We start from the raw sequence: 23,351 nt of genomic DNA, 5'->3' as shown, positions 1-23,351 counted from the left end.
AAGACCTACAAAATGCCGGCAATGTGGAAACATAATATGTTAAGCTATATCTGACACGTTAAATCAACCTTTGTGTTTGAGATAGCTGACTAAAGTTATTGAATCATATAACTTTTATATTATAAATAATATATATATTATATATATTATATATTATATATTATATATATTATATATTATAAATAATATAAAATCTATTTCATTTTATATTATAAGGCAATTTTATAATATTTCAGAGTATCTCCTCAACTTACTTTACGAGCCCTGAGGGAGCATCTTGGTGAGTTCCTGGGTGAAGATGCTATTGCAGAAAAATTTTTATTTCTGAAATGCATTGGAAATAATTTAGCTGTGGTAAGTTTTCTTTTTTTTTCTTTCTGATTGAGAAAGACCATACCTTCTCAAATTACATTTCTTAAATGCTTATCAACTCAGCTCCTTAAGATATTATTAGATATGTAATCTCAATCAAAATGAAATTGAAATATCATTAAACATACAGATCAACAAAGTTAGGTTGCATAGGCATGTTATTGGGCATGAAAATGATGGGTTTTGTGTGTGAATTTCCTTGCAAAGCAAAGAAATACCAATTTAAAATGTGATCATATAAGTTCTTGAATTTAAATGAAAGTTTTTAAGTGTTTTAAACAGGTACTTGAGTTCTGGGAAAAAATGGGGTTCTCATCGCTTGTGCCACAACTAGACTCATTTGATGTGAAAATGATATGGCTCCAACATATTTTTTTGGTGTCAACTTTTTTTTTTTTTCCAAGACGGAGTCTTGCTCTGTCACCCTGGCTAGAGTGCTGTGGTGTGATCTTGGCTCACTGCAACCTCCACCCCTCAGGTTCAAGCAATTCTCCTGCCTCCCGAGTAGCTGGGATTACAGGCATGCGACACCACGCCTGGCTAAGTTTTGTATTTTTAGTAGAGACAGAGTTTCACCATGTTGGCCAGACTGGTCTCAAACTCCTGACTTCAGGTGATCTCCCTGCCTCAGCCTCCCAAAGTGCTGGGATTACAAGCATGAGCCACCTTGCCTGACTGGTGTCAACTATTATTTACTGAACACTCCTATTTGTGGTTTCTATGACTTAGTGGGCGGGATACTCTAAGTAGAGAGTATTCCTAGCTTAAGTTTCAAATCTAACAAGCCATCAGATCTCAAAGTTTCTGGTCTCTCATATCTACATAAATTTTATTTCCTTAATCAAGATTTTCTATATTTAAACTCTTTAAAATGCAGCATATTCTTATTTCACTCTCATTAACAGATTATATCATTATTATGTGTTTATGTGAATATTTGCTTAACATCTAACTCTACCATTAGATTATAGGTCCTTGTGGGGAGGGACTTCATTTTATTCATCATTGTATTTATAACCAGTGCCTAACAAGGTGCTTTGCACTAGAGGTGTTTAAATGTTCACTGAACAAATTAAAACATGAATGATAATGGAAAAAATAGGCATTTTCTTCCAAAGTACTACTATAATTTGCTGTGTGAGATTCTTGGGATCGGTAGTTAAATTTGAAGAGGTTTTGGTTATCAGAGTTCTATTTGGTATGACTTTTGGCATATTAATATTAATTTACTGATCATTAAGTCAGCTTTCCTCAAGCAGGCAAGAAAATGAACAACCCTCATAATTTTTTGTTCTTTTCATGGTATGTAAATGTACAAAATATCAGTCATAGAATCCCAGATTGGAAGGGACTTTCTAAGTAATTTAGGTCAATTTCTAAAATCCTTCTAATATTTTATTATTTTAAACAGATATTTATTAATGTTTTTCTATATACAAAACTAGAAAAAGAACTAGATATAGATCTTGCCCTCAAAGAGTGCTCAGTGTAGTGATGAAGATTAAAATATATAAAATAAATAAATAAAATATCATATTTTATATATTCAAAAGAAAAGGAGATTACTTCCAGCAGGGGAAGAGGGGAAGTAGAAAACTTTGAGAAAGAAGCATTATTTCAATTTGGATCCTAAAAGAAAAATATTTGTTCTTGCAAAGATGAAAGGTGAGAAAAGCTTTCTGAGCAGAGAAAATAGGTTAAGCACAGAAGTAGAAATGCAGACAACTCAGAAATAATAAATGGTACATTTTTTTAATGGAGCATTGACTACATGAAAGGAAATAGTGGAGAGCAAGTTGTAAAGTCGTTTGTTGAAGGTCTTGAATGCCAGATTAGTAGTTTGGATTTTTTCATGAAACCATGAGTTTTTGACTAAGAGTGACATGATTAGAGCCTTCAGTAAAATTAATTGGGCCTCACTGAGAAGGATGGATTGAAGTGAGGAGGCAGGAATTTCAGTAAGAAAGTTTTACAGTGGTTCAGGCAAGAGATAATAAGGGCCTAAGGAACAAGCTGCCTCTCAAATTTTATCTATGACCATTTTCTCCTTGGTTTCATACTTCAGCTAAAAAAAATCTTCCTTTGGTTCTCAAATATGGCAGACTCATTTCTGATTTTTGGTCCTTGCACTTGCCTAGAAATCACTTCTCCCTGATTTTCACATAGCTGGCTGTTTCTTTTCATAATTCAGGACTTAGCTCAAGTATTATCTTTTCTAACAGGCCTTCCCTGACCTTTCTTCAAGTTACTCTTTATTACATCACTCTGTTTTCTTTTCATAAAACATGTATCACCATCCTAAATTGAGTTTATTTATTTATTTAATATCTGCTTTCCCAAGTAGAATATAACCTCCATGAAAGCAGAGATTTTGCCTTATTTATCATTGTATCCATACCATGTAGAACACTGCCTGACAGATAGTATGCCCTCAGTATTTGTGTTTTGTTTTGTTTTGTTTTTTGTTTTGTTTTGTTTTGTTTTTGAGACAGAGTCTCCCTCTGTTGCCCAGGCTGGAGTGCAGTGGTGCACTCTCAGCTCACTGCAGCCTCCACCTCCCAGGTTCAAGCGATTCTCCTGCCTCAGCCTCCCGAGTAGCTGGGGGAGCCACCACACCTGGCTAATTTTTGTATTTTTAGTAGAGATGGGGTTTCACCATGTTGGCCAGGCTGGCCTTGAACTCCTGACCTCAAGTAATCTGCCCAACTTGGCCTCCCAAAGTGCTGAGATTACAGGCGTGAGTCACCACGCCCAGTCCCCCAATATTTGTTAAATAAATAGATAAATAACAAATGAACTCTATGGGTTGAACATGTAGGAAATAAAATAAAGTTTACTAAGTTGGACTCTGGGGTCAGATGACCTGGTTTTGAATCCCAACTTGGAAATTTCCTAGGTATACAATCTTTACTAAGTGTAAAGCACTTAAAATAGTGCCAGGGACATAGTAAGTCCATTTAAGTGATAGGCATAGTTATTATTAATAAATGAATAGAATTTCTATTATGTTTGATACAGTGAATAAAAGTAACATTATATTCTACATTTCTAGAATCTAGCCATAGCTTTTAAATTTGATTTTTATATTTGCCACAAATACATGCCTTCTGCAAAAAAAGTAGAGGTAAAAATAATTGAAAAAAATGTAGCAAAAGCTTTAATTTTTTTCTCATTACTTATTTCTAGGTGAAGGAAAAGCAAGAATCAGAACTGAAACTCAAATCATTTGCTCCTCCATATGTATGTAATGTGACATTTTAAACTTATGCTAATTTTTAACTTAGAGCACTGCTTTTAATTGCAAACTAACTTTTAAAATTTCCTATATGTTTTAGGCTCTTCAACCAGAATTATATTTGCTTCCTGTAATGGACCATTTAGGAAATGTTTATTCACCATCATCAACAGTTATTTTAGATGAGCGGCAGACTAATAATGGTGTTAATGAGGCTGATGGAACAATCCACAGACCAATTAGTGTAACTTTGTTCAAGGAGGAACTTGGAAGAGATCCCAGTTTGTTAGAAAACACTTTGAAAGAGCTTCCTAACAAGAATCAGGAAGAAGGTGATTTTAAACTGGAATGGGAAAAAGAAAGAGGCTATTATAGTACATTTTAGCAGTCAAGTCTGTAAGCAAACCCTGAGCAAACCTAGCCTTACAAATATAGGCAGTTTAAAAAGAAAGCTACAATTCCACTTGGGGATTTCTAAAGAAATATTTTTGCCAGATGGGAGGAAAAGAAAACAATTTAAGTACTATGTTAAAATAAAAACAAAATCAAAATAGTTACAGCACTATGAACATTACCACCTTTACTTCTTTTTTAATAGAATAGTTTTAGATAAAAGTAAAGCTACAGGGGAAGAGAAAGGAAAGGTGACTGCATAAAACTTTGGTATTACTCAGAGACCAGAAGGATCAGGAAAACAGTATCAAACCAAGACAGACAACAACAACAAAAAAACTTTAATGTTGGGGAACATACGTATTTCAGAGAATTTTAAAATTTTTATCTGATTACACCTATCAATTTACTAATAATTACTAATAACTCGATTCTTCAAAAGTGATAGGGGCCAGGAGTGGTGGCTTATATCTGTAATAAGCACTTTAAGAGGCCAAGGTGGGTGGATCATTTGAGCCCAGGAGTTTGAGACCAGCTTGGGCAACATGGCAAGACCCTGTCTCTATGAAAAAACACAAAAGTTAGCCAGGTCTGGTGGCACATGCCTATAGTCCCAGCTACTCAGGAGACTGAAGCGGGAGGATTGCTTGAGCCAGGGACGGGGAGGTTGCAGTCAGCTGAGATGGCACCATCACCCTCCAGTCTGGGTGACAGAGCAAGACTTTGTCTCAAAAAAAAAAAAAAAAAAAAAGATAGGTAATTTAAAATGTTTAAATAAAAATTAAACTCATAAATACATAAATAAAGCTAACTACAGTCTAAGAATCAATAGGAAAAAAAGATAGGTAATTTAAAATGTTTAAATAAAAATTAAACTCACTGAGCATCTAATGGGTGTCAAGTAATAAACAGTAAATATTAAATGCACCTAAGATGAAAGCAGGTACTAACTTTGGAACATTGTTGGGTTTAGAATAAATTTAGAATACAAGAAATGTAACTGATTAAGAACTACTATATTCTACAGCTTTAATAGATGTTGTCTTTAGTCAACATCTGGGGGATGCATTTCATTTGTAAATGTTTAGTATATCTGCTTTTCCTTCACAGTTTATTTTTTAATGTAATATGGTAAAAAAGTTAAAAGTTAAACTAATTTTTTTCCTATTGATTCTTGGACTGTAGTCAGCTTTATTTATATGCTTTAAATGAGAGGCCAGTGTGTGCTCATTTTTAAAAGTTCTAGAAACATCAGTAAGTATTAGGAAGAAAATAAGTATAAAGTATACTTTTACTAATAAATGTAAAGAAGAAAATAAAGACTGACAATAATTTTACTACTCAGAGATTACTACTACTTAGAATTCTGATGTATATTCTTCCAGTTATTATTTTTTAGTTCTTATATATAAATAATATATATTTTTACTTATCAGAAATGAAGACACATACAGACTCTTAAAGCCTCTTATATTAAAATATAAACATTTCATATTAATAAATATAGATCTGTGTCATTATAGAATTCCCTGTGTCATAATTTACTTCCCCAACCCTTTATTAATGTTTTTGCTATCATGTATAGTGCAATGAGCAACATTTTTTTTTTTTCTTTTTGAGATGGAGTCTCGCTCTGTTGCCCAGGCTGGAGTGCAGTGGCACAATCTCGGCTCACTGCAGCCTCTGCCTCCCAGGTTCAAGCAAATCTCCTGCCTCAGCCTCCCTAAGTACCTGGGACTACAGGTGCACACCACCATGTCCAGCTAATTTTTGTATTTTTAGTAGAGGCAGGTTTAGTAGAGGCCACCATGTTGGCCAGGGTGGTCTCGAACTCCTGACCTCAGGTAATCCACCCACCTTGGCCTCTCAAAGTGCTAGGATTACAGGCGTGAGCCACCGCTCCAGGCCAGAGCAACATTTTTCTAAATGCAGTTTCATGCATTTGTCCTATTATTATTTTTAGAAATTTAACTGCTGTTTCTAAGGTAACAACCTTATAAACCTTGTATGTTTTTCTCTGGTCACACTTCTTCCTTCTCCAGTAGAGATAACTACTACTTTGATATTTGTGGTAATTGTTTTCTTGCTTTACTTTTGCTTTCTGTATTTTGAAGCTCTGTTATTAGGTGCATGCACATTTAGGATTATTATGTCTTCTTGATAAACTGACCCCTATATCATGTAATGTTTCTCTTTATTGCTGGTAGTAGTACTTATTTTGAATTATTTTCTTAACTTTAATTTGTGGTTTGTCTTTTTACTCTATGATTCCTTTGATCATAGGAATTCCTTGTAGTTCTACAACTGAGATATATATCCCTGATAATATAGTTTAGTTATGTCTGTTTTGAATTTTATTTATGTATATCATTTTGGACTCGCTTCTCTTACTCAACATTGTAAGAGTCAACCATACCTATTTATTTTCATTGTTGTGCTATTCCATTTTATACTCATACAATTTATTTACATTACAATTTATTTGTCTATTCTATGGCTGATGGACATTTGGTTTGTTTGCAGCTTGGGACTATTACAAATATCCTGTTATGTACATTTTTGTACACAAGTCCTAAATGTGCATGTGCAAGAGAATTGGCATTGTTCATTGTTCATGTTCATGTACATGTTCAACTTCACTAAACAACATCCATGTGTTTTCCAAAGCGGTAGTACCCAGCAGCAATGTCTAAAAGTTCCTGTTGAACCATAATCTTGCCATTATGTCATATATTTTCTGTCTCCTTGTTTCTCTGCTCCACATTTTGGAAAAAATAAAGAGTGAGGTAGTATAGATTTCCTCCAAATGCATTTCCAGTTATCCCAAAATATCATTCATTCCCTCCCCACTGATTTCAAATGGCACCTTTACCACACTATATGTATATTTTTACATATATATATTCTTATACATACATGACCACTTTCAGACTCTATCCATTTTCTGAACTAGTACTGACATTAATATTTTTTATATATCTGGCAGGGTGATTTCCCATTCAATATTATTATTCTTTATTGTGAGGTTCAAAATTGGATATCATATGTGAAACTGCTTTGTATCTGTAAATCACCACACAAACAAATATAAGTAATTATTTTCGATAGTTTTGGTTTGAACTTTTATTTCCTCTGTGGTTTGTTATTTTGTTGGAAAGAAATCCAGTTTTTAAAAATTTTTATAAATATTATAAAATCTTTTTAGGACAAGGATTTATTGCTACTTACTCAGAGTCAAACACAGTGCCTAGACCACTGGAGTCCTGAATAAATATTTGTTGAAAATTAATAACTGTCTTAACATCAATGAGTAAATAATATATAATCAATTACTGTGTTCTTAGTAACTGTAATGGTACAAAAATGATAACAGATGCTATCCCTTCTGAAACGTGACATTTTAGAGAATAAATTTATAATAAATAATAAAGTTTGGGAAGAATGCAGGTAATATGCCTTTTTTTTTTTTTTTTTTTGAGACGGAGTCTCGCTCTGTTGCCAGGCTGGAGTGCAGTGGTGCGATCTCGGCTCACTGCAACCTCCGCCTCCCGGGTTCCAGCAATTCTCCTCAGCCTTCCGATAGCTGGAATTACAGGTGCCTGCCACCACACCCAGCTAATTTTTGTATGTTTAGTAGAGACGGACTCCTGACCTCAGGTGATCCACCCGCCTCGGCCTCCCAAAGTGTAGGGATTACAGGCATGAGTGACTGCGCCCGGCTGAAGCCTAAACTCTTTTTTTTTTTTTTTTTTTTTTTGGAGACCGAGTCTCGCTCTGTCACCCAGGCTGGAGTGCAGTGGCACAATCTCGCCTCACTGCAACTTCCGCCTCCTGGGTTCAGGCAATTCTCCTGCCTCAGCCTCCAGAGTAGCTGGGACTACAGGCACACGCAGCCATGCCCGGCTAATTTTTTTGTGTTTTAGTAGAGACGAGGTTTCACCGTGTTGCCCAGGCCAGTCTCAAACTCCTGAGCTCAGGCAATCCGCCCGCCTGGGACAGGCAGTCCACCCACCTCGGCCTCCCAAAGTGCTAGGATTGCAGTCATGAGCCACCGCGCCTGGCCGAGCCTAAGCTTCTTGAGGTAGCATAGAGAGCTCTTCAAATCCAGGGCTACGGTGTATGGCCATGCAGATCGTTTAGTACCTATCTCCAGAAGGCCTCCTTCTCAGAGATCGTGATATGAATGAAGCTTTCAGGATTTACTTAATGTTGGGGTTAGTTCAGTAATTTTTATCTATTATTATTAGTAGTAATACTACTATTTAATAGTATGAGGTTAGGAAAGGGAGGGAGAGAAGTACTATGAACTGGTACTTCTGGAGAGGTAGGTAGCGACTTGAACTACAAGAGCCTTGCTTGCAAAGCTGAAGAGTTTAGTAGGTAATGGGAAGCAATCTGAAGTTTTTAACTTGGCATGATTGGATTTTAGTTCTAGAAAAACAGCTTAGGTGACAAGATGGAAAATAGACTTAGGGACTAGGAAAATGGCAATGGGATATAAATCAGAACTTAAAGTCAAGAAACTTCTCAGGATTGGACAGTGTGCTAGGTACTTTACATGCATTATGCCATTTTAGAGATAAGGAAAGAGAAGTTAGAGAAATAACTTACCTGAAGTCATACATGTTATGACCATGCCAGGACTTGAGCTCTTTTGTGTTTGACTAAAGCCCATGCTTTATAACACTGCGCTAGAATCATACTGAACTTTTCATTATGGATAAAAATGCTCCACACATTATTAGTATTCTGCTCCTTGTACATACCGTATTCTTTGCTTAAATTCCTCCTACTCCCTTATTTGCCACCAAACAGCTCATAGTTCAAAACTTAGTTTCACAGTTATCACTCCCTTTTCTGTGCTCTATCATATTTTAAACATATATTTGTTGGAGTTCTCAAAACACTGAGTTCTACATTATTGTTTCTTTTTATGGGTGGGTAGGGAGAGTTGTAGTTTACTATTAGCTTTTACACAGCTGGTATGTCCATTTTTTATTCATTTTGCATTATATAGATCTTTTAGACAATCTGTTTTTTTGTTTTGTTTTGCCTTGTTTTGTTTGAGACAGGGTCTCTCTCCAGCAGTGGCACAATCTCGGCTCACTGCAGTGTCTGCCTCCTGGATTCAAGCTATTCTCCTGCCCCAGCCTCCCAAGTAGCTGGGATTACAGGCACGTGCCACCACACCTGGCTAATTTTTATATTTTTAGTAGAGACAGGGTTTTACCATGTTGGCCAGGCTGATCTCGAACTTCTGACCTTAAGTGATCCACCCGCCTCGGCCTCCCAAAGTCCTGGGATTACAGACATGAGCCGCCACACCCAGCCTCTGTTTGTTGTTCTTAAGTGACAATTTCAATACCAGGTGGGAAATAAATTGTAGCAGCCAAACAAAAATCAGTATGGGCTCCAGGTTGCACAATATTTTGGCAAGTCTTTTTTTTTTTTTGAGACAGGGTCTTGCTCTGATGCCCAGGCTGGAGAACAGCAGTGTGAGCATGGCTCACTACAGCCTCAACCTTCCAGGATCAAGACATCCTCCCACCCCAGTCTCCCAAGTAGCTGGGAACACAGGCATGCACCACCATGCCTGGCTAATTTATTTTATTTTTGTAGAGATATTGCCCAGGCTGGTCTTGAACTACTGGGCTCAAGCTATCCTCCTGCCCAGCCTCCCACAGTGCTGGGTTTACAGGCATAAGCCACCATGTCCAGCAACAACTCTTGTAAAATGACTTTTCAAATATTAATTTGGATCACTTATTGTTTTATGAATTAAAAAAATTGATTTCTCCAAGGGAAAAAATCTGAATTAATACTGCCAGGTTCGTGTGTCTTTTGTTTATATAGACCATGTGGAACATTAGTGTTAATATTTCAAAGATGGATTGTTTAGTTTTCCTATATTGAGAAATTTTGTTAAAATGAAGGGAGATTTTATCAATGAAAATGTATGTGAAATAAAAAATGACATTTTATGTTCTGTATTTATACCAGCATTTTCCAGAGAAGGTTCCTCAGAGCACTGTTTCAACAACTGCTTTGGCAAACGGTTTGTAAAGACAATTAAGGCCGAACGCGGTGGCTTATGCCTGTAATTTCAGCACCTTGGGAGGCCAAGGTGGGCATATCACCTGAGGTCAGGAGTTCAAGACAAGCCTTGCCAACCTGGTGAAACCCTGTCTATACTAAAAATATAAAAATTCACTGGGCGTGGTAGCACATGCCTGTAATCCCAGCTACTTGGGAGGCTGAGGCAGGAGAATCGCTTGAACCTGGGAGGCAGAGGCTACAGTGAACTGAGATTGCACCACTGCACTCCAGCCTGGGCGACAGAGCAAGTCTCTATCTCAAAAAAAAAAAAAATTATATTTCAGGAAACCCCCAACTTACCTACCCCGCTCTTGCAGATTTAGTTGTACATGGAGACAAACCCTTTAATAGGAGTGAATGTGTGTGTAGGGGGTTGTGTTGCTGTTTGATGTTGCTTAATTCAACATTTCCCAAGCTGAATTAACCAAATAATTTTCTTTTCACATAAACAAATATTTCATGAAATTCACTTTGGAAACTATTGACTTATATCTATATAGGAAAGTTCATGGGGATTCTGAAATCTAGGATAAGATTATAGTGTACATGTATAAAAACAAAAGTTTATTTTACTATTTTCCTAACATTCTGAACTTTATTTGCCATGGATGACCATCAACATCAGCTGGGGGAAGAGCCACTGCAGAAAAAAGCCAAATTGCAAAAAATCAAATTGGAAATTCTGAGTTGCCAGGATCATTGGAAGATTCAAATAATGATTGCTTTGGCACTAAAAAAAGGTAATTAGTATAGATGCTGATTCCACATGCCATAATCTAAACAATAAGAAAAAGAGTAAGATATTCAGAGTATTGTTATAAAGACTTCTACTTAAAGATATGAGTGAAATTAGTGATATTTTAATTAAAATTACCTTGATTCAGATCTTTACTGTTTTTTGCTAACATTCCTCTCCAAGATAATAAGGGATAATTCATAACTTAAATTTATTTCTATTGTAGTACTTTTATCATTGGGACAACTTGATGACAGAAAAATTTCTGTCTTTGTTTCCCTTCATTAGAACTAATTATCCTGCCTCTCTTAAGTTCTTGGTTATAGGTAAACTAATCAATATGCTTGATTTTCACACTGGTATCATTTCATTCAAAATTATAGTACTTAGATGAGTTTTACACAGTCTTTTGAAATTAAGGGTTTTTATAAACAGTTATTCACAAAAGAACAATAAACAAATATGTTTCTAAAATTTCAAGTAATTTTATCTTGCTATAGATATTGAACTAGAATTTAGCTATAATATAATAAAATATGATTTTATTACTCATACTAAATGTAGCTTTACATGGATTACTAATGAGTCTGAAAGAACATATGATAATGGTCTCAGGCTGACTTTGAAAATTTTCAATATTTGTGTTTACAGAGCATCAAATAAAATACATAAAATATGAAAAGCTAATATTCATGGGATCATGTTTTAATGACTTTCAAACCTGTCATTTCCTTTAAGTCAGTGTCTTTGGGACAATGAAGATGATACAGCTATCAGTAGAAGACAGGACAATCAGGTACTATTTAAAATTTTTTGTTTAAACATGGTATTGCAACATCATAATATTTTTACTAAGATTAAACTGAAACTGCAGATTAAAATGTCTAAGTTTTCCAGAAACATACTTCTAATATCAACATAATCAATAGTAGTCCAATTTTTCTGTTTTTATAAATAAGGTAACAATATGCCCAAATGAGAAGGGGGAAAAGTTATCCACCAACATCTTTTTGGATTATCTTCTCAAATTTTATTACTAGTTTTAAAGGTACATCAAACTATACTTAACTAGCAGCTTTCATAGCTAATTTGTAATTTAATATACTAATACCTGTACTTGATTAACTTGTCTCTTTAGAACAGAATTATATAGTGTGTTAAGAAGCAGTATAGTAGTAAATTGTTTATGTTATAGTTACTAGCTGTGTGACCTTGGATATGTTACCCAATTTGAATTGCACTGGTTTAAACGAGTTAATGAACACTATTCACATTACCAGTTTATTCTCAAGAAATGATGGAAAGACTAGGAGAATTTTGCACATATTTGCAGGATGAATTTAGGACAGTCTTAAGAATGATAACAATACTAATTTAAATAATAGCTATCAATGAGTATCAACTACCAGGCATTATTCTAAGTATTTTACACATACTGACTCATTTAATCCCCATAAAGGAAACTCCATGAGGTAGGTTATGGTTATCATTCCCCTTTTACAGATGAGGAAACTGAGGCACAGAGAGGTTCCATGGCTTTCCCAGGTGATATTATATAGTTAGTAAGTACTAGAGCTGGGCTTAGATCCTAAATAGTGTAGACTGGCTTCAGAGTTCAGTCTTAACCATTTTAATAACTACCTACCTAAATAATACTACTAATAACATAGCAAAAACCAGTTAGATAGCATTTACTGAGCCAATCACTATTCTAAATGCTTTATGTATGTTCATTCATTTAATTCAACAACTATTTGTGGAGGTACTATTATCTCTATTTTCAGATGAGAAAACGAAAACACAGAAAGTTACATTAATTCTTCCACGGTTATGTCTTTCATATCCATTGGACAAAATTCCAACCATAGTTAATAAATCACAAACTTCAAATGAGTCTTTAATTGTGCCAACAAATATACTACATTTTCTTGGTCCATTACTATTCTTCTAGACAACTCTGTCATACTTTCTCCTCAGACAATCAAGACCTCCTTTCTCTTGCATTCTCAGTGATAATTTTTGTTAAATAGAGGTAATTTGAAGAGAACCACGAATCTCAAAATTTTATGTACAGAATGAGGTTGTGGTTGTGGTTCAGTTGAGATCCTCAGATACCCACCTCCTACACCATTTGTTAAGACTTTATTTTTCCTATTGCATTATTCAAAACTCAGTTGACTCTATAAGATCTAGGACAACTTCTAGCTTCCCTTTCTGCTCAATGATTTTTTTTAATCCTTACGCCAATACCACATTATCTTCATTACTGAGGCTTTATAAGTAGTTATTGTTATCAGATAGCGTAAGATTTCCAAGTCAATTTTTTTTCAAGATCATTTTGGTGATTCTAGATTCTTTGTGTTTTCATATAAATTTTAGAATCAGCTTGTCAATTTCTTACCAAAAGACTACTGGAATTTTGAGTGAAATCACCGTGAATCTGTCAATCAATTTGGGAGGAAAACTTACATCCTAACTATACTTAATCTTCTAATCTATGAACACAATATATTTCTCTATTTATGTCACTAGTTTCTTTCAGCAGTGTCTGTGGTTTTAGTGTATTGCTCTTATATCTTAATATTACATTTATTTTTAGATATTTGGTATTTTTGAAGCTTCTATAGAATGGTATTTTAAAATTTTTATTTTCTAATTGTTGCTAGTTTATAGAAATGTAATTGATTTTTATACATTGAACTCATCTATTGAGATTTTGCTAAATTCAATTAGTTCTATCAGGGTTTTTTTTGTAGATTCTTTAGGACTTTCTACGTACATATTCATGTCATCTGTGAATAACAATAGTTTTACTCTTTCTTTCTATTTTTGTTATGAATTAAGTGTTTTTTCCTCCAGCTTCCTGAGTGTGAGAAGTTGTAATGGCAATAATAATGATGGCTTCTTGCTTTCAGCGTAGTTCTGGTGATGGCCTCAACAATGGTAATTTCACTAATGGAAACATCATTTTAGGAGACCAGACCTAGAACCTGCTCCTCCAGTCTTTCTGATACACTTAATTTCCTTTATTACATTTCTTCCTGCTTAAACCTGCACTGAACTGATTCAGTATTTGGTACAGAAAGTGTGACATGGGCCAAAAACTTTTACAAATGAGAATCTCAGACTGGTTATTGCAAAGGAACTGCAATATTTTGTTAATTCGTGCTAGTAGAAACTTAGAAAAATATTATTGGAAATAGATTCAGAGCAGGAATGAAAGAATATAACTTTAAATTGGCTCAAGTTTAATAATATGGATACACTTATCAGAGATTCTGGATTTAATGTGCTAGCTCCAGCAACTGTGAGTGGTAAAAAACATTTTGCTAAATTGAGTGAGGCTGACAGAAACCTGGACAATATGGTGGTTCATACTGAGTAAATTTAGAATGCCAAGAATTTCTTGTTAAAAAGTAGAGCAAGAAATCCGAAGACTTGGGGATATAAAAATGTTAAGAGGAGATTTATATCCACTTTTTTTTCTTTTGAGACGGAGTCTTGCTCTGTCGCCCAGGCTGGAGTGCAGTGGCGCTATGTCCGCTCACTGCAAGCTCCGCCCCCCGGGTTCATGCCATTCTCCTGCCTCAGCCTCCCGAGTAGTTGGGACTACAGGTGCCCGCCACCACGCCCGGCTAATTTTTTTGTATTTTTAGTACAGACGGTGTTTCACCGTGTTAGCCAGGATGGTCTTGATCTCCTGACCTCGTGATCCGCCCGCCTCGGCCTCCCAAAGTGCTAGGATTACAGGCATGAGTCACCACACCCGGCCCACTTAATTCTTTAACCAGACATTGGGGAAATATATTGGAAAGGCAACCCCAGAATTCTTTTAAAAAACCTTATAGTGGCTGTTTTGTGTCACATGGAATGAAGATAGGACTATACTTGATTTGTTTTTTCTTTTTTCTTTTTCTTTTTTTTTTTTTTTGAGACGAAGTCTCACTCTATTGCCTAGGCTGGAGTGCAGTGACACCATCTCAGCTCACTGCAACCTCTGCCACCCAGGTTCAAGCGATTCTCCTGCCTCAGCCTTCCGAGTAGTTGGGATTATAGGCACCTGCCACTGCGCCCAGCTAATTTTTGTAGTTTTAGTAGAGACAGAGTTTCACCATCTTGGCCAGGCTGGTCTTGGACTCCTGACCTCGTGATCCACCTGCATCGGCCTCCCAAAGTGCTGAAATTACAGGCGTTAGCCACCACGCCCGGCCTACTTGATTTCTTTAGAGATGACAGTATCCCCGAAGAAGCCAATTTACAGCATTTTACTATATAAGAGAAAACAGTACCAGAGTGATCATAAGGATGTATGATTAAGAAATCCTTGACAATAGTTAATTGCCAAGGTGTCCCTAAGACTAATCATGATGTTCCTGAGACTGAAGTGGATAAGCTATTGGATAAGCTATTGGATAAGCTTTGGATAGCTTACTGAAGCTACCAGTAAGCTATTGGTCTGTAAAACCAAAAATTATTTTTAGTCTTCACAAATAGACGTCTACCTTGAATAACCACATGAAGATTCACATCCACTTATTAAATTACCAGACCTTAGCCAGTTTACATACCCAGAACTTACTGAGTGAAGGGGAGGCCAGGTATCCTTGAGGAAAAACTCTGTCACTCAGCCACAAATATGGACTAAATTTCCTTACCTTCCTAAATTTCCTTTACCTTCCTTAAGGGGATGAGAGGTTGTTTACCCAGATGACTACAATGGAGAAAGGGAGGTACCCATACTTTTCAGGATTCATGGCAATGGCTTTGATGTGATTCTGATCGTTGGGGACCTGAATAACTCTGTGTTCCACCAATAGGGTGGAGGTTTAGAGGGGTCAGATAATAAGTGAAGTTTTAGCTAAATCAGTCTTCTGGTGTGCTGAATGGCTTTGCAAATTCTCCCTTTAGCCATTCCCTTAATTCATGAATGCATACTTTGAAGGACTTACTCAGCAAATGGCAGAATCCTCATACTGCCTCCCTGATGCTTGCAGCATGGGCAATAAGGAATGTTATAGTAGAGAGGGCCAAGTGAAATACGATGGAATGGCCTATTCATTACCAAAATAGTAAACCAAAGCATTACCAACCTCCTGGAGGAATTGTGGGTTTTGTGCCATGATCAAAACTTGAAAATGGCAGAAAAGGTTATTCCTGTCATAGCCACATTCAACTCACCTAGTTGGTCTGTGGAGAAGATTAATGGGCCTTAGTGTCAAGTGGTGACAATTGTAGCTGCTACTCCTTACATCGTCTCTTTATTAGAACAAATTATTACAGCCTGATGCTCCTATTATGCCATTCTTAATCTGGAAAATGCTTTTTTCTTCATCTCAATTAGCAGAGAAAACCAAAAGTAGCAAATAGGAATAGCAGTAGACCTTCACTGTTTTGCCTAAGGGCTGTGTCAATTCTGGCTCCTTGTCGTAATCTAGTTTATAGGCAACTTGACCATATCATGATCCCCTTGGACCTGATAAACAGGAAATACCAAATAATCTAGATACCTTAGGTAAGACATATGTTTCTTAGGGGGTAGGAGATAAGCTGCAAGAAAATTTAGGAGTCTATCAATTCAGAGAAATTTCAGGGAGCTCCATGGTCTGCGACATGTTGAGGTATCCCCTTGCCCCAGCTACTATTGAGAATGAAACAAAGCACTTTGTGGACCTTTTTTGGAATTTGTAGAGAGATTTACTGCATTAGGATGTGCTGCTCTATTTTTTATTTAAACCAACTGAATCAGAAGCCTGCCAACTTTGAGTGGGACTTAAACAAGAGAAGGCTTGTAAGGTGATCCCAGAGGGATCGCAAGCAATGCTGCCACTTGTGGGGTTATTGGTTTTGGTTTTGGTTTTGTTTTGAGACAGGGTCTCATTCTGTTGCCCAGGCTGGAATGCAGTGGAGTGTTCACAGCTTACTGCAGCCTTGACCTCCCAGACTCAATCCATCCTCCCACCTTAGCCTCCTGAGTAGCTGAGACTACAGACACATGCCACCACACCCAGGTAATTTTTGTATTTTTTGTAGAGTTGGGGTTTCTCCATGTTGCCCAGGCTGGTCTCCAACTCCTGGACTCAAGCAATCGGCCCTCCTCAGCCTCCCAAAGTGTTGGGATTATAGGCATGAGCCACTGCACCCAGCCCACTAGTGTTTTAATGTCTGTGCAGATTATCCAATGATGCTTGATGTATAGTAGATTGGAATGCTGAATGGAGTCTGTACAAGCCCTGGTAGGAGAATCACAGCTCTAAGCCCTTGGGTTTGGGAGCAAAGGCATACCATCTTCAGCAAATAATTGTTGTTATATTGTTGCTGGATACTTTTATTGTTTCCAAATTTTACCTATTATAAACAGCACACACAAACAAGAGAGGAATATATACTTATGTGTAGAATTGCTGGAAAATGCCTATGTATAACTTAAATAATGCCAAAATGTATTCCAAAATGATTATACAAATTTACGCTCCCGCTAGGAATCCAAGACATTTCCTGTTACTCTACATCCTCAATAATACATACTGTCTTCACACTTTAAAATGTTTTGCACTCTGGTGGATGCTCAATGCTATTTGACTGCGGTTTGAATTTTTTAATTTCCCCGGTTACCCTTATATTTTATGGACCCCATTTTGATAACCATTTTGTGGGGGGGTTACCTGTTTTAAGTATTTCTATTGGGTTGTCTGCCATTTATTTCTGGTTAGTAGGAGTTTTTAATATGCTCTGGAAGATAGTCCTTTGATGTTTATGTGTGTTGCAAATATCTTCCTCTACTTTGTGGCTTGTCTGTGGTTTACCTTGCTGAATACATCAAGTATTCCATATTCTTAATTTTTTCCACATTCTCTATGTCTCGGACTGAGAATGGTATGTTAGAATCTCCTTTTATTACTGTGTTGCTATTTATGCTTACACCTCCTGTGGTTTCTGCTTTATGTGTTTCTATATGTTATTTGGCACAAAGTTGTTCTTATGTGAATATTATTACTTTTGCATTATGAAGTGTCTTTCTTCGGCTCATTTAATGCCTTTTTGGCCTGAATTCTTCCTTACTGCATGTCAAAATACTCTGCTTTCTTTTTGTTTGCATTTATTTGATATATTCCCATTCTCGACTCCCCTCCTTTTTATCTGCCTTTCTGAGTCACTTTGTTTTAGATGTATCTCTTATGTACAGCCTAGAGTTGGGTTTTGCTTTGTAAGCTAGTCTGAAAGTCTTTTTTATTTAGTTAGATGAGTCATGTCCATTTATATAATTGATATGACTGATATGTTTAGTCTCAGATTTGTCATTTTATTTTATATTTACTGTGTGTCTTCTATTTATTTGGGTTTTTTTCATCTTGGTATTTAGAAAGATTTTTATTTTTGTTCTAATATTTATCTTTGTAGTAATACACTTAAGCTAGTATTTTTGGCCCCTCTTTTTTCCTTTTTTAAAAATTTGTCCTTCTGCTTTTGATTTGCTACCTCTAAAATTATGCTCTGACTCCTCCTTGTTATATTTGAGGCAATCAGAAAACTTGTTCTACTTTCACTTTTTTCCCTCCCTTTTCTTCTCATTTATTTTCAGTTGCGTTATTTCTACTTTGTCAAACAATATAAATTTTTTGTAGTGTTCACTTAGTCTTATACCCTCACTTTTGTTTTCGTCTCAGAGCTATAATTAAATATGTTCAACACTTAACTGCCAATTATTTTGCAGAAGATTTTTCAATGATTTCTTGGTTAGATGAAGCTCAGCCTATACTAGGAAAAGATCCTGAGCACAATATTCCCTTAGTTCTTGCACATTTAAAACTTTCTGTAGAGCAAGGATGGGCAGACTAAGGTCTGCACCATGCTTAGTAAGGCCTGTGAGCTAGGAATGTGTTTTATGTTTTTAAATAGTGGGAAAAAAAAGGAATATATGACAGAAACCAGATGTGGCCCACACATATTTATTTACTCTCTGGCCCTTTACAGAAAAACTGTGCTAATTCCTGCTCTAGAGCCTTCATACTTTACTACTTGAAGGATAGCTTGACTGGCTATAAAATCCTTGGCTTATTTCCCTTGAGTTTCTTGTAAACGTTGCACTACTGATGTCTTGCTTTATATGTTACTATTTAGAAGTGTGATGCCAACTTGATTTTCTTTGTAAACTGACTTGAGTATTTTTGCCTGGAAGGTCAGAGAATTCCTTTAATGTGTAATAGTTTTAGCAGGTTATATCTCAGTTGAGAATTGTAGGTCAGATTTTTCTAGGTACACAGTGGGCCCTTTCAATATGAAAATCAGAAATCAGAAATTGTTTTATTTCAAGGTTGTTTTCTAAAATTATAATTTTAAATAGATCTGTTTCATTGCTTTGTTTTGTTTTTCTTTCAGGGGCAACAATTAGTCTTATCTTAGATCTTCTTTACCTTTATATCTGCCACTTTCATTCTGATCCATTTTACTCTTTTCATTATGTTTCACTTTCTTGGCTCCTTTCATTTCTATTCTATGTTTTTCTTACTATATTTTTGGTCATATATGTTCCATCTTGGAACACCTGCTAATTTATTCATTTCTGAGAGAATTTCTTTTTCTTTATTTCTTGAGTTTGGCCAATTTTCATTTCACACCTTCCTATTTTCCATTTTTATTACAAATTTTAAAAATTTCTGTTTTATAGTGTTCATTAATATCTGTAAATGCTTAGTTAATTATATTTAATCTATGTTGGGAGCATTGTTAAGTTTTTCTCTGCTTCATGGCGTGTTTGTTTTGATTTTACTGCTCAGTTTTGAGGTTTTCTTCATAAGTAACTGCATGAGTGCTAGATTATTTTATAGATGTTCATGTTTATTTGCGTTGGATTTTTCCATTATCAGTAATAACAGGTGTTCTTACAGAGGAACAGGGAGTGTTGTTTTGGTGGCTTACTGTGTTTCTTAAATCAGGAGCACCCTCTTCTGCTGCTGTAGTGAAATGCAGTTTTTTGAGTTTTTTTGTTTGTTTGTTTGTTTGTTTTTTGTTGTTGTTGTTTTATTTTCATTTTTCTTGAGATGGAGTCTCGCTCTCTCGCCCAGGCCTGACTGCAATGGCACGATCTCAGCTCCCTGCAACCTCCATCTCCCAGGTTCAAGCAATTCTCCTGCCTCCCGAGTAGGTGGGATTACAGGCGTGCGACACCACACCCGGCTAAGTTTTGTATTTTTAGTAGAGACGGGGTTTCACCATGTTGGCCGGGCTGGTCTCGAACTCCTGACCTCAGGTGATCCACCCGCCTTGGCCTCCCAAGAAATGCAGTTATTTATGTTTCTTTTTTTAAGTAAATGGGGCCTTTTGGGGAAATGGGTATGTTTTCTTTGGATTCTTTTCCACTAGCTTAGTTCAGTGGAGCTCTTGCCTTGGCCATTTTCTTCTTTTTTCTTACCAAACTGGCTCCCAAGGACATCTCTCCCTTTCAAAGCATTTTCTTCTCTCCCAGAAGCTATGTCTTCCCATGATTACTGCCTCTGACTCCCTGTGTTTTTCAAATCCTTTCTTTTGAATTCCTCATAGAATCTACCAGGTTTTTTTTCTTTGCTCTATTTTTCCACTTCAGGTAGAGCCCTCTCTTTCCAGGCTAACTCGTGATTGGTGTTTGCTATTATTTATGTACAGTGCTGACATATAGTCCATATCTGACTCTCTGCTTAGATGTGGGCTCCTGACCACACTCTGATCTAGTAGTCTTTATTTCCTCACTTATATGTAAAGGATTCTGTGCCCAAATTATGTTGTAGGCATAAATTTGGGTGGTTTTACTTGGCTTCTTTTTATGGTAGTTTGGAAGATTTGTGGAGCAATTCTAATTTAGGTGGCTGCCATTATCCTGTGGGAACTCAACTTTATAACATAACAAAATAAATAAGCTAGAAAAATAATACAGTACTCTGCCCTTTATCTGTCGTTCCAAGACCCCCTGTGGATGCCTGAAAACACAGATAGAACTCAACCCTATATATACTATATATACTGTGTTTTTTCCTGTACATATATACCTATGACAAAGTTTAATTTATAAAGTAGGCACAGTAAACAATAACAAAAACAATAACTAATAATAAAATAGAACAATTATAACAATATACTATAATAAAAGTTATGTGAATGTGGCCTCTCTCTCTCTAAAAGTATCTTATTGTACTGTACCGTGGGTAACTGAAAGCACAGAAAGTGAAGCTACAGATAACGGGGACTAACTGTAAGACAAACAAAATAGAAGTGAGAGCTTGATGAAGATAAAAGTGAAAACTAATAACCGAAGCATAATTGAAAACAATTCAAGATCGATAAAGTGATAGTGGGAGAAACATCAACATGGTAAGGCTTGAGGTAATTCATCAGAAAAGGGTAGATATTAGTCTGTTCTCACACTGCTATAAAAAAATACCTGAGACTGGGTAATTTATAAAGAAAAGAGGTTTAATTGGCTCATGGTTCTGCAGGCTGTACAGGAAGCATGGCATCATCTGCTTCTGGGGAGGCCTCAGGGAGCTTTCAATCACGGTGGAAGGCAAAGGGGGAGCAAGGCTGGAGCAGGAGGAAGGAGTGGGGGAGATGCCACACACTTTTTAAATGATCAGATCTCACAAGAACAAACTCACTATCAGGGGAACAGTATCAATGGGGAAATCTGCCCCCATGATACAATCACCTCCCACCAGGCCCCACTTCCAACACTTAGGGATTACAATTCAACATGATATTTGGATGGGGACACAGATCCAAATCATATCAGGTAGAAACACAAAAATTAGGAAAGATGAAGGCAACAGAAACACAAACACAGAGGAGATAAGATATATTAGAATAAAATGTAAAATTATCTGCTAAAATTTTGACGTGACAGAACTACCAATTTTCTAAGCAAATATAATCAAAATTGACTCAAGATGAAAAAAATATTAATAGGCATCTTAGAAAATATTTAAAGTTATCATAACAGGTAACTGAGACCAGAAATCTTGGAAGGAAATCATGTTTAGAAAGAAAAATAACAGATTTTTTTAAATTTTTAAGTTTGAAGTACTTGTTTATAATGTCCAAGTAATAGAATACAGAGACCAGAACATGGGAGAGAATCTGCAGCTATAAATACAAAATTTGGAGTTCATCACCACTAAGTAAAAAGAATGCATTTCTGGTTTGCATTATCAAATACCTACGGGCAAGTGAAAAAAGAATGTGACAGTGTAGCCGATCTTACTCATTTTCACGTTTGCTTACAGATAGCTGAAAAAGAGTACATCACCCTACCAGATCACCCTTCACTTCCTTGTCAACCTGTTCTTTCTTCAGGAATAACTGATATATCTTTATTACAAACTGAAAGTAAGTATAGTGCAATCGTAAGTACAGATGATTCTGTGAGGTAAAGTAAATAATGTTAATGGGGAGTTATTGTTTAATGGGTATAGAGTTTCAGTTTGAGAAGATAAATAAGTTCTGGAGATGGGTGGTGGTGATGGTTTCACAGCAATGTGAATGTTGTGCCACTGAACTGTACCATTTAAAAATATTTTTAAATGGTACAGTTTGTTATGTAATATGTTCTACAACAATAAAAAAGTTAAATTATAGGAATTTTATTTTTATTTTATTTTTTTTAGACAGAGTCTGACTCTGTTGCCCAGGCTAGAGTACAGTGGCGTGATCTCAGCTTACTGCAACCTCCGCCTCTCGGGTTCAAGCGATTTTCCAGCCTCAGCCTCCCGAGTAGCTGGGATTACAGGCGTGCACCACCACGCCTGGCTAATTTTTGCATTTTTAGTAGAGACGGGATTTCACCATGTTGGCCAGGGTGGTCTCAAACTCCTGGCCTCAAGTGATCCACCCATCTCGGCCTCCCAAAGTGCTGGGATTACAGGTGTGAGCCACAGCACCTGGCCCAGGGATTTTATATTTATTACTACATATGTTTAGTCACCAACATTATTTCATTTTAAAATATATATTCTGGCCAAGCATGGTGGCTCATGCCTGTAATCCCACAGTTTGGGAGGCTGAGGTGGGTGGATCACAAGGTCAGGAGTTCGAGACCAGCCTGGCCAACATGGTGAAACCCCCATCTCTACTAAAAATACAAAAAAATACAAAAAAATTAGGCGTGGTGGCAGCTGCCTATAGTCCTAGCTACTTAGAAGGCTGAGGCAGGAGAATCGCTTGAACCCAGGAGACAGAGGTTGGAGTGAGCCAGTATCGCACCACTACACTCCAGCCTGAGCAACAGAGTGAGACTCCATCTCAAAAATATATATATATATTTATATATCATATATATATCATATATATAATCCTAAAATATTCATTTTCTATGTACGATTTAAGTACAATAATTTTGAATCCCAGATAAATTTACCAAAAGAGTTAAACCAAAGAATATCAGCATAACTGCTTGAGCTTTACCTAGTTTCTACACATATATGAAATGCAGAAAAAACACACTATTTTATAAATCTCCTTATATATCACTCTTGGAAACTGAAATGACTCCTTTGC

The 23,351-nt window shown here is 36.3% G+C and overlaps 1 protein-coding gene across 3 annotated transcripts in view; it reads left to right on the top strand.

Annotated features, from left to right (window-relative positions):
* Window positions 1-23,351, top strand: part of SPATA1 (spermatogenesis associated 1) — a 106,763-nt gene that overhangs the window by 15,993 nt on the left and 67,419 nt on the right. For all 3 annotated transcript variants that reach the window (XR_008626440.2, XR_010110872.1, XM_003805281.6), the window contains exons 4-9: window positions 237-354; window positions 3,559-3,612; window positions 3,708-3,939; window positions 10,722-10,836; window positions 11,571-11,628; window positions 22,082-22,184. Coding sequence is in view for 1 of the 3 variants with exons in the window: in XM_003805281.6 (XP_003805329.4) it covers window positions 237-354; window positions 3,559-3,612; window positions 3,708-3,939; window positions 10,722-10,836; window positions 11,571-11,628; window positions 22,082-22,184 (680 nt within the window). In the remaining 2 variants the exon portion in view is untranslated. The remainder of the gene's footprint in view (window positions 1-236; window positions 355-3,558; window positions 3,613-3,707; window positions 3,940-10,721; window positions 10,837-11,570; window positions 11,629-22,081; window positions 22,185-23,351) is intronic.

The sequence above is a fragment of the Pan paniscus genome, chromosome 1 (assembly GCF_029289425.2).
Source record: "Pan paniscus chromosome 1, NHGRI_mPanPan1-v2.0_pri, whole genome shotgun sequence".
Taxonomy (NCBI): Eukaryota; Metazoa; Chordata; class Mammalia; order Primates; family Hominidae; genus Pan; species Pan paniscus.
This window is presented reverse-complemented; position numbering and strand designations above follow the sequence as displayed.